This window comes from Syngnathus floridae, chromosome 4, assembly GCF_059516105.1.
Source record: "Syngnathus floridae isolate MCC-2025c chromosome 4, RoL_Sflo_1.0, whole genome shotgun sequence".
Lineage (NCBI taxonomy): Eukaryota > Metazoa > Chordata > Actinopteri > Syngnathiformes > Syngnathidae > Syngnathus > Syngnathus floridae.
In genome coordinates this window covers 19,978,252-19,985,972 of record NC_142416.1, presented here as the reverse complement: position 1 = coordinate 19,985,972, position 7,721 = coordinate 19,978,252, and the positions used below count along the sequence as shown (strand labels likewise).

The window sequence follows — 7,721 nt, the reverse complement described above, 5'->3', positions numbered from 1 at the left end:
AGAAAGCAACTATTTTCCCCTAAAACGGTTAAATCACAATAGCAAATATATTACTTGGAATGGAAATAAAGATGAAGCAAATAAAAAAAAGCTCAAATAATCAGCATTGTGTAAATCTGCATGATTCGTTATCGATGTCCATTCTAGAAATTCTAACGATGAGTGTTAATTGAAATATTCGGCACGTAAAAACTTAAAATACTTTTGGCGAAAAAAAAAATAGCAATCAATAATCAATAAATGAGCACACGCAGGCTAACGGCCGTAGCCCCTGTCGTACACGTAAAGACGTTTGTGGCAACGAGGACAGTAGTGGTACACATTCCAGCAGCTGGGAATGCAAAACGGAATCAGGCAGAAGCCGCAGAAGAAGCTGAAATGCGAGCAGAAAAAGTGACTTACTATTCCGGACATCAATCAACCACACAAGCGACTTACCATCCGACGAGGATCATGATACACGCGAAGAAGGACCACGACGAGGGACACAGGACTTTTACGGTGGTGACCTCGTAATGACACTTTGAACATCGCACGTAACCCGGATGGTTCCTCAGTCGGGTGATGGAGATGGTCTGTTGTGGTTGCGGTTGCGTCACCACCACCACTTGCGGCGGCGTGCGGCGTGCTTGCTGTCTCCGCTGGCCCACTAAGAGACAAAAAGACGGACGTGTGAGGACAAACGAAACGTACGGTGGAATGATGTGACATACCTTCCACGGTTGGATGGATAAAGACTCGCGACGTGTCGCTGGTGGGCGTCCTCAAGACGGGAAAAGGATCCGGCTGGACGTTGACTGCAAAACAGCCATTTTGTATCGTTGCCATCACGTTGATGTATTTTGAGGAAATATTAAATAATAGGATTATTGTCTGAAAATGAGAACTTGAGGTTAAGATTTACATACCAACGCGTGAGTGATAGGAGGAGATTTGAGATGTTACAATGGGCGAGTCCAAAATGGAAATTGGACCCGGTTGGAGAGTTCCTGCAAAACAACCACGGCCTCAATAAATGAGGGGTTTGTTGCCTGATGGATGATGTCAAATGAGGTTTACCCTCTCTTGGTTGACGGGTGAAGACTTGAGACGTGTGGGTGGTTGTCACGACGCGAACTGGAGCGGCGTTGACTGCAAAAACGGTGACACGCTTGGTTGGCAAGACATTTTGGAAGACGTTGGGATTAAATTGATGGACATCATTAAAGGCAAAATTGAAACAATCAATCTCAGATTACGTCAAAAGGGAGTTTGTTTATCACTACAATGGTAAACTGCTTACTAGGGCACCAAGAATTGGGACTGACTTGTCTCTTCGTAGGTTGGCGGCGCCTCGGAGGGCGTCTGGTAGGTGGGTGGAGGCGGTAGACGGAGCGTTGCCTCCTCGTAGGAAGGCGGCTCCATTAACAGGTGATTCTGTCAAGCGTTACGCTGCAAAGAAAAGGAAGAAAAGGTCATACAATTAGCACCAAAACCTGATTTGGCGTCTCTGCCATGTCGTTGTATTGCATGGGTGGAGGCAGCGCTGGACAATTAAGTCATTCGATTACGTACTAAAGTTAGTTTTTCATATTTTTTACTCGTTAGTCTGTGCAGCTAAACTTTCCTTTATTTATTTTGCATCATTCAAAACAGTTCGAAACAGCGACCATCTTAAAATATTAAACGTGCGCAATTCAAGCCTTAAAAAGCGCGTGGTGATCGAAAGGTAACAACTTCCGGAGTCGTGACGTCATCAGAAAGCGGCGCAACCTGATTGACAAAAGTAGAAAGAAATAAACACAGCAAATAAGATCGTTGCGTGATCAAGTTTCACCTATTAAAAAATGAAATTTGTCTTCAGAGCTTTTTGTATGTCAAATGTGTTTCTTAGATAAGCCCAAACTCAAAACCCTAGCTAGCAGGCTACATGCTAATCCTCTGTGGGGAACCTCGAGTCAGAAATACCCTCACTGATTTACTTTCACTTATGCCAAACCCTCAAAAAGGTTTTAGTCGCAGCTTTAAGAGTGCGATAGTGGAGATTTTAAAGCGTCAAGTCTTACCTTGGACAAAGGACGAAGCCAACTGAGTGGAAGACTTGCAAGACTGAAATGACATCACCTGGGCGGCCTGTTGGACTTGTTTTGCTTCTGGAATGTGAAATAGTTCATTTTCCACACAACAACAAAAAGACAAGTCACAATGACTAATGACAATTCTAATGTGACAAGCGAGGTTACAATGATGGAAGACATTTTTCTTGTCCTGGGGTCCTTGACTTTCCTCCATCATCAGCCAGTTGTCAATACACATGAAAAAAAAAAAGTGCTGACTGCTGCTTTGATTTCTGTCCCTCAAAGGAATTTTATTGAGTTGAAAAAAAATGTCATCAAAGCTCATCTTTGCCAAACGTCGCGTTGTCGGCTTTCTCCACAGACTCGACCGCTTTCTGAAAAACAAAAAAGAAATTGTATTCATTATTCTAATAATGATTATCATTAGAGAGAAATATTAATTTTGAGGTTAGCACGCAGATACAAACTGCTTCATTATCGTCGTCGTCGTCGTCTTTCTTGGGCAAAACTCCTCCATTGTCCAGAAACTTTGACAATGTCTCCAGATCTCGGTTTCCTGAGTAATCCACCGGCTGCAAGGTGACAGAAGAAAAACTTGAGCGAGTCCTCACCAACCTACTTAAACAAGTACGAGTGTGTGAGTGAGTGAAATGTGTGTGTCGGTACCTCTTTTCCACCCGCGGGGAAATATTTCAGCGTGGGGAAGCCGCTGATGGTGAAGGCCTCCAGCTCGTTGGCGGTGGAATCCATCTTGGCGATGACGACGTCCTCGTGCTCGGCGTACTTCTCACCCAGCTGATCCCAAATGGGAACTAGCTCCTTGCAGTGGCCACACCAAGGAGCATCTGGAAAGGAGGACAAAAATCGTCATTTTATTCATTTGGATTGACTTCATGCTTTGAGGACGCTTCATGGAGAACTCACAAAATTTCACAAAGACATTCTTGGTTGGATCCAAAGCAACCGACTCAAAATTCTTCCCCACCAGGACCTTCACGGGTGCTTTATTCCAATCCTCGGGCACGTCTTGACTGCGATAGTATGGCTGTGTTACAAAATAAATCCATTACAATGAGATCAATACGTGTGTGTGCGTGTGTGTGTGCGTGCCTTGGCCGTCCCATCCAGAACCTCCTGACACAATGACGGCAGGCCGCCGACGAGATCCGCCGTGTCCACTTTGAACTTCTTGCCCGTGTCCATGCTCATGATGCGAGCCGTCGGCACGTCAGCTACCACCACACCAAAGAATTCCAGCACGACGAACACATCGCCCACCACGTCGATGGTAACAAACAGCATCTAAAGCCAAAAATCCGCGTTTTGGAGAACATCAACGACAACTTTGGCGGCCATATTAAGCGCTACCTTGCTCTTGTAGGTCTTGGCCAGGGGCCGGACTTGGTCCACCAGCGCCGTGTGGCTCTCCACCGTGGAGTTGATGAAGAGGAGGCAGTGAAGGCGAACGCTGGAGCTGAAGATCTTATCCCCCGACTGCACAAACAAACATCATCAAGGCCAAGTGTGTGTGTGTGTGTGTGTGTGTGTGTGTGTACCTCCTTAGTGAAGGGGATGATAAGCTCCAGGCTGTTTTCTTGGATGAAGCTGGTGAGATTGCTTTTTTCCAGCTTGCCGTCGTCAGACAAGGCGTAGTCCGCTCTCTCGTCATCAAACTAAATAAAAAAATAGAATCATTATGTCAATTTATGCAAATTTATGCGAATTTTGCCACCCACCAAATTTAATAAAAAAATGCAAGAATAATTTTATTCTTATTTATTTCCAGGATGCTGTGAAGTCCACATACCTTTTTGAAGAGCACCACCGTCTCAGATTTCACTTCATACTTCTGGAAAACCTCCGGAGATGTCGTGATGCCGAACTCCGTGTCGGTCATGTCCATGACCAACTGGGAAAACTCCTTGGCTGCGTCGCTTTCCAAACTCTGGGTGAGAAAAGTGGAGTATGAAGATCCATCCATGCGTGTAGATTCAAAGTGCTGAGGACGGACCTTAAAAAATCCCACGACGGTGATGTTGTGGGCGTCAACAAAGCTGGCGGCAGAGTCGGCGTCTTCCAGGACTATTGCGCCGAGATCGCTGCGACGCTTCAACCACTGGATGATTCCATTTACTGTCCTCTGACCTAGAAACAGTTTGATTAGCTTTAGGCGACAATAGTGATTTTATTTTTGAGTACCGTTGAAGTCGATGGGGTTCTTTCGGTCGCCGTGGACAAAGAGCTTGAGAACGGGAAAGCTGTCGACGGCAAACTCGTCGGCCAGCTCCTTCTCGTTGATGGCGTCCACTTTGGCCAAGGCGATGGCGGGCTCGTCCGCCAGCTTGGCGGCCGCCTTGGTGTAGATGGGCTCCAGCTGCTTGCAGTGGTCGCACCATGGGGCATCTGCATGCATGAAAAAAAATACAAGTTGAAAAGCGACTAGGTGACTTTTTTTGGACCTGATAGGACTTTGCTCCCTGAGCACGTGGGAAAGTGGAGGCAGCAGAACATCTGGACAATGGGTTGCTTGCTTTAAACGTAGCTCTTTAATACTACAAAGCTATAAATGATACTTTCAAAATAGTTTTCTTTTAATACAAAATCATATTCAGCAGTATTAAATAAATATAACGCTCGTTCTAGTTTTGTTTGGATGAAAATATCATTTTTAATTTTTATTTTTTTTTAGATTACCGTACATTAGAATACTGAGGAACCAAGAGGAGCGTATGGCTTTGAAAATGCTAATTATCTAAATAAAAATATTGACTTATATTTTTATTGCAAATCCATTTTAAATCCTTTCACGTGACTTGTGTATTACTCACAGAATTCTACCAATAAATACTTGGTCAGGTTGAGCGCCCAGGCAAAGTTGTTGCCATGGAGCACCATCACGTTTCTGTCCTCGTCGATCCGGCTGCTCTTCTCCTTCTTGGGTGGCTCTTCATCTTCCTCCTGGGTCTCTTCGTGGTTCTTCTCCGTCTCAGCGTGCTCATCGCAGGAGGCCAGCAGGAGCAGTAACAGCGGCAGCAGGAGCAAGGACGCTCGCGCTAACTTTGGCATCCTCATGTTTGCGAGGTATGGGAAAGTCTCGTCACGATCGGAGCCTTTTTGACATCATTTCGAGTGTGTGGCACAATTCTACTGGCCTCGCCTTTCAGCCAATCAAATGGACTCATTCTGGCCGCTCTTTAAATTGCCTCGGATGAGCAAACGTATTTTTTCGTGCCTTTTTAATACAATAGACGTCTTTATTTTATTTATTTTTAGCACTTTCACGACGGTTTTCGTCATAAGGAAAACATCAAATAACACGGAAAATATGACAAACATTGGCAATGATACTAAGTATGAGTTGGACATATTTCTGCTTTTATTCATCCTCCAGATAGTTAAGTTTTTTTTTTCTTCTACGTAGTCCTGGCCCTAAAATGTCTATTTCAAACTAAAATGTTTGACTTCCACTTTCGTTCGTCCTTATCATACCTGCGCCGAATTTAATGTTTATTTTTTAAAATATATCTAAAATTAAATTGAAATAGTTTTTAAAGGGACGTAACATACAGCCACATTTCCCATCATGCAATTGTTACAACAAAGACTTACAAATAAAATTTAAATGTAAAATTTATTATTTTTTGCACTTTTAGGACTCTTTACAGACAATTTGTGACAGCAGTGATAATTAAAGGCCACAATAAAAAAAAGATTTTGTCAATGCAGCACATCCGCGTCGCCCGGGTTGGGGTCCCAGTTGGCAAGTAGGTCACTAAAGTCCGGTTGGGAGTTTTCCAGGGTGTGCAGGCTGAAATTCATGTGGGTGTCTCGTGGGGGGGTGTCCCCATCGTGAAGCTCCGGAGGGTCCGGCTCATTCCAGAAACTGAGCGGCAGGTGCCTTGCGTTCATGGGGCGGCCCTGGCCTTTGCCCCGGGACTCAAACAGCTCAGCAAGGGGGCCCAGCTCCGAGGACGGGTGCTCCTCGCGGACCGTCGGCTCGTCGGAACCCGGACGCCCCGCGTTGATGTCGTCGGAAGCGGTGCCCTCGTCGTAGACATCCCGAGCCTCGCGTCGGCCGAAATACCGGCGGACGTCGCGGCTGATGACATCGGCGAACCTCAGCAGACGCTCGGTCGCGTCCTGTGGGTCCGACAAGACCCGGGGCTCCGAAACCATCTCGTCCTCATCTTCATCTGTGGACCACCTCTCCTCCTCTTCCTCCTCCAGAGGGAAATAGACTGGGGACGGCACCCGGAGCTGCAAGTTGCGCATGACGCCCGTCGCCATCGTCGTGAGTGAGCTGCGCTGCGCTGGCAAAAAAATTGCTGACTGTATATATACGCACGCCTCAGCCAAAGTGGGTGTAAATATTTGTGTTGGTCAAATAATCTTTTGTTTACTTTAGCGCCCGGCAACTAGGAAGAGGGTCTGCGCCTTAATGGACGCTCTGCTGGGGGCACAATGGAAAGTTGCCGTGGGCACGCACACGTACACGCATAGACAAACAAACGTGGGTTTTATGAGGTAGTTAAAAGGTAAAAAGAGCGTAAAATCGAATTTCACGCCATTTTGATCTCTAAAGGAGGGCAGAAATTAAGACAACACAATCTATATATATAAAAAAACGTTGTAGTATAAATAACATGATGCCAATGTCTTAATAATAATAATAAATAAAACATATCCCCAGAAACACTAATTAGCTAAAATGATTATGCAACGTTATCATTATATAATTGTCATTATGTAAACCAAATCACTTTGTGCCTTCAATTCATAGACGTTATTTTAAATCCATTTTTAACCATATTTAATTCAATAAAGATTTTTTAAAAATCTATATGTATACATAATTCACTCAGTCTTGTTTGATATATATTGCTAATATTAATCTGGGTATTAATATTTAATCTGGTAACTTTTTTGCTATCTTTTTATTTAATATGTTTTTATTTATACCGTTTACAAAATACATTTATTTTGTTTGATTAATTTATCCAACGTTGATTTGTTGTTACATTGGTTTGATTATTACATTTTTAATTCGTAAAATTGTCTAATGTATTTTGGATAATTCCTGAGTCTGATACTTTTCTCTTCGTTCCTAATTTGCAATGATATTTTAGTGATACATTTAAATGTCCATTTTGACATTTTCATATATTTCCAAAAAGCGTTGCTGTGTCATAAAGCGTCATCAGAGGGTCAACTAAATCAACACAAGTCAATTACATTGTGTTTATGTCTGCATGCGTTATCAGGACCCCCCCTGGTCATCAGTATCCTGGCTTCTGTGTTGACTTTAGGCCTCAAGATCAATAGCGGCAATATGTCCGCACTCCACCGTCTGATCGCAAATTACACGCTCTTTTAGCCACACGAGCTCTATGTACACACTAGCGCACATAAATACGCACACGTCATCTTTTTTCCATCGCTTTAAAAGCACATGATAGTTTGGGGATTGTTTCATCATCATCACAAACCTTAACTGAATTATGTTTTTCTAGCAAGTTTGTGTTATTTAAATCCCCCCCCAGAGTTGACAACACAAACAAAACATGTTGTAAGCACATGAATCATGATAGTTTCTGATTTCTGTCAAAAATATTAAGTCCATTTGATTACAAATATAAAGCACAATGTTTGTTTCCGAAGCCCAAA

General features: G+C 43.7%; 3 protein-coding genes across 4 annotated transcripts; all 3 read right to left on the bottom strand.

Moving 5' to 3' along the window:
• Nucleotides 1-5: 5 nt before the first annotated feature.
• On the bottom strand, nucleotides 6-2,282 carry LOC148399820 (lipopolysaccharide-induced tumor necrosis factor-alpha factor homolog). Of its 2 annotated transcripts, none has more exons than XM_088372603.1 (7): nucleotides 1,555-1,960; nucleotides 1,308-1,431; nucleotides 1,060-1,131; nucleotides 909-989; nucleotides 714-797; nucleotides 439-649; nucleotides 6-373 (listed from the first exon to the last, which is right to left on the bottom strand). In XM_088372603.1, exons 2-7 carry the CDS (start codon nucleotides 1,402-1,404, stop codon nucleotides 256-258), a joined length of 663 nt encoding a protein of 220 aa, XP_088228729.1. In that variant the 5' UTR covers nucleotides 1,405-1,431; nucleotides 1,555-1,960; the 3' UTR covers nucleotides 6-255. The 2 variants fall into 2 exon arrangements, with proteins under 2 accessions (XP_088228729.1, XP_088228728.1); XM_088372602.1 differs by lacking the exon at nucleotides 1,555-1,960 and adding an exon at nucleotides 2,046-2,282 and having other exon boundaries at nucleotides 10-373.
• A 39-nt stretch (nucleotides 2,283-2,321) lies between these two features.
• pdia2 (protein disulfide isomerase family A, member 2) lies at nucleotides 2,322-5,203 on the bottom strand. The gene is made up of 11 exons (XM_088372590.1): nucleotides 4,886-5,203; nucleotides 4,257-4,460; nucleotides 4,069-4,202; nucleotides 3,865-4,002; nucleotides 3,614-3,730; nucleotides 3,426-3,551; nucleotides 3,168-3,359; nucleotides 2,982-3,102; nucleotides 2,724-2,902; nucleotides 2,525-2,629; nucleotides 2,322-2,431 (listed from the first exon to the last, which is right to left on the bottom strand). The coding sequence occupies exons 1-11, from the start codon at nucleotides 5,127-5,129 to the stop codon at nucleotides 2,372-2,374; spliced, it is 1,620 nt and encodes a 539-aa protein (XP_088228716.1). The 5' UTR covers nucleotides 5,130-5,203; the 3' UTR covers nucleotides 2,322-2,371.
• A 466-nt stretch (nucleotides 5,204-5,669) lies between these two features.
• On the bottom strand, nucleotides 5,670-6,614 carry percc1 (proline and glutamate rich with coiled coil 1). Its single transcript, XM_088372606.1, has one exon. The coding sequence runs from the start codon at nucleotides 6,342-6,344 to the stop codon at nucleotides 5,775-5,777; it is 570 nt and encodes a 189-aa protein (XP_088228732.1). The 5' UTR covers nucleotides 6,345-6,614; the 3' UTR covers nucleotides 5,670-5,774.
• Between the last annotated feature and the right edge of the window lie 1,107 nt (nucleotides 6,615-7,721).

Excerpts from the sequence above, each read along its gene's own strand:
- LOC148399820 (XM_088372602.1), bottom strand. The coding sequence starts at position 1,404 with ATGGAGCCGCCTTCCTACGAGGAGGCAACGCTCCGTCTACCGCCTCCA. Across the intron at positions 990-1,059 it reads CACCCGTCAACCAAGAGAGG|GAACTCTCCAACCGGGTCCA; the intron begins GTAAACCTCATT and ends GTTGTTTTGCAG. Across the intron at positions 650-713 it reads TATCCATCCAACCGTGGAAG|TGGGCCAGCGGAGACAGCAA; the intron begins GTATGTCACATC and ends TTTGTCTCTTAG.
- pdia2 (XM_088372590.1), bottom strand. The coding sequence starts at position 5,129 with ATGAGGATGCCAAAGTTAGCGCGAGCGTCCTTGCTCCTGCTGCCGCTG. Across the intron at positions 3,731-3,864 it reads CGGTGGTGCTCTTCAAAAAG|TTTGATGACGAGAGAGCGGA; the intron begins GTATGTGGACTT and ends TTTTTTATTTAG. Across the intron at positions 3,360-3,425 it reads CCAAGACCTACAAGAGCAAG|ATGCTGTTTGTTACCATCGA; the intron begins GTAGCGCTTAAT and ends TTTTGGCTTTAG.
- percc1 (XM_088372606.1), bottom strand. The coding sequence starts at position 6,344 with ATGGCGACGGGCGTCATGCGCAACTTGCAGCTCCGGGTGCCGTCCCCA.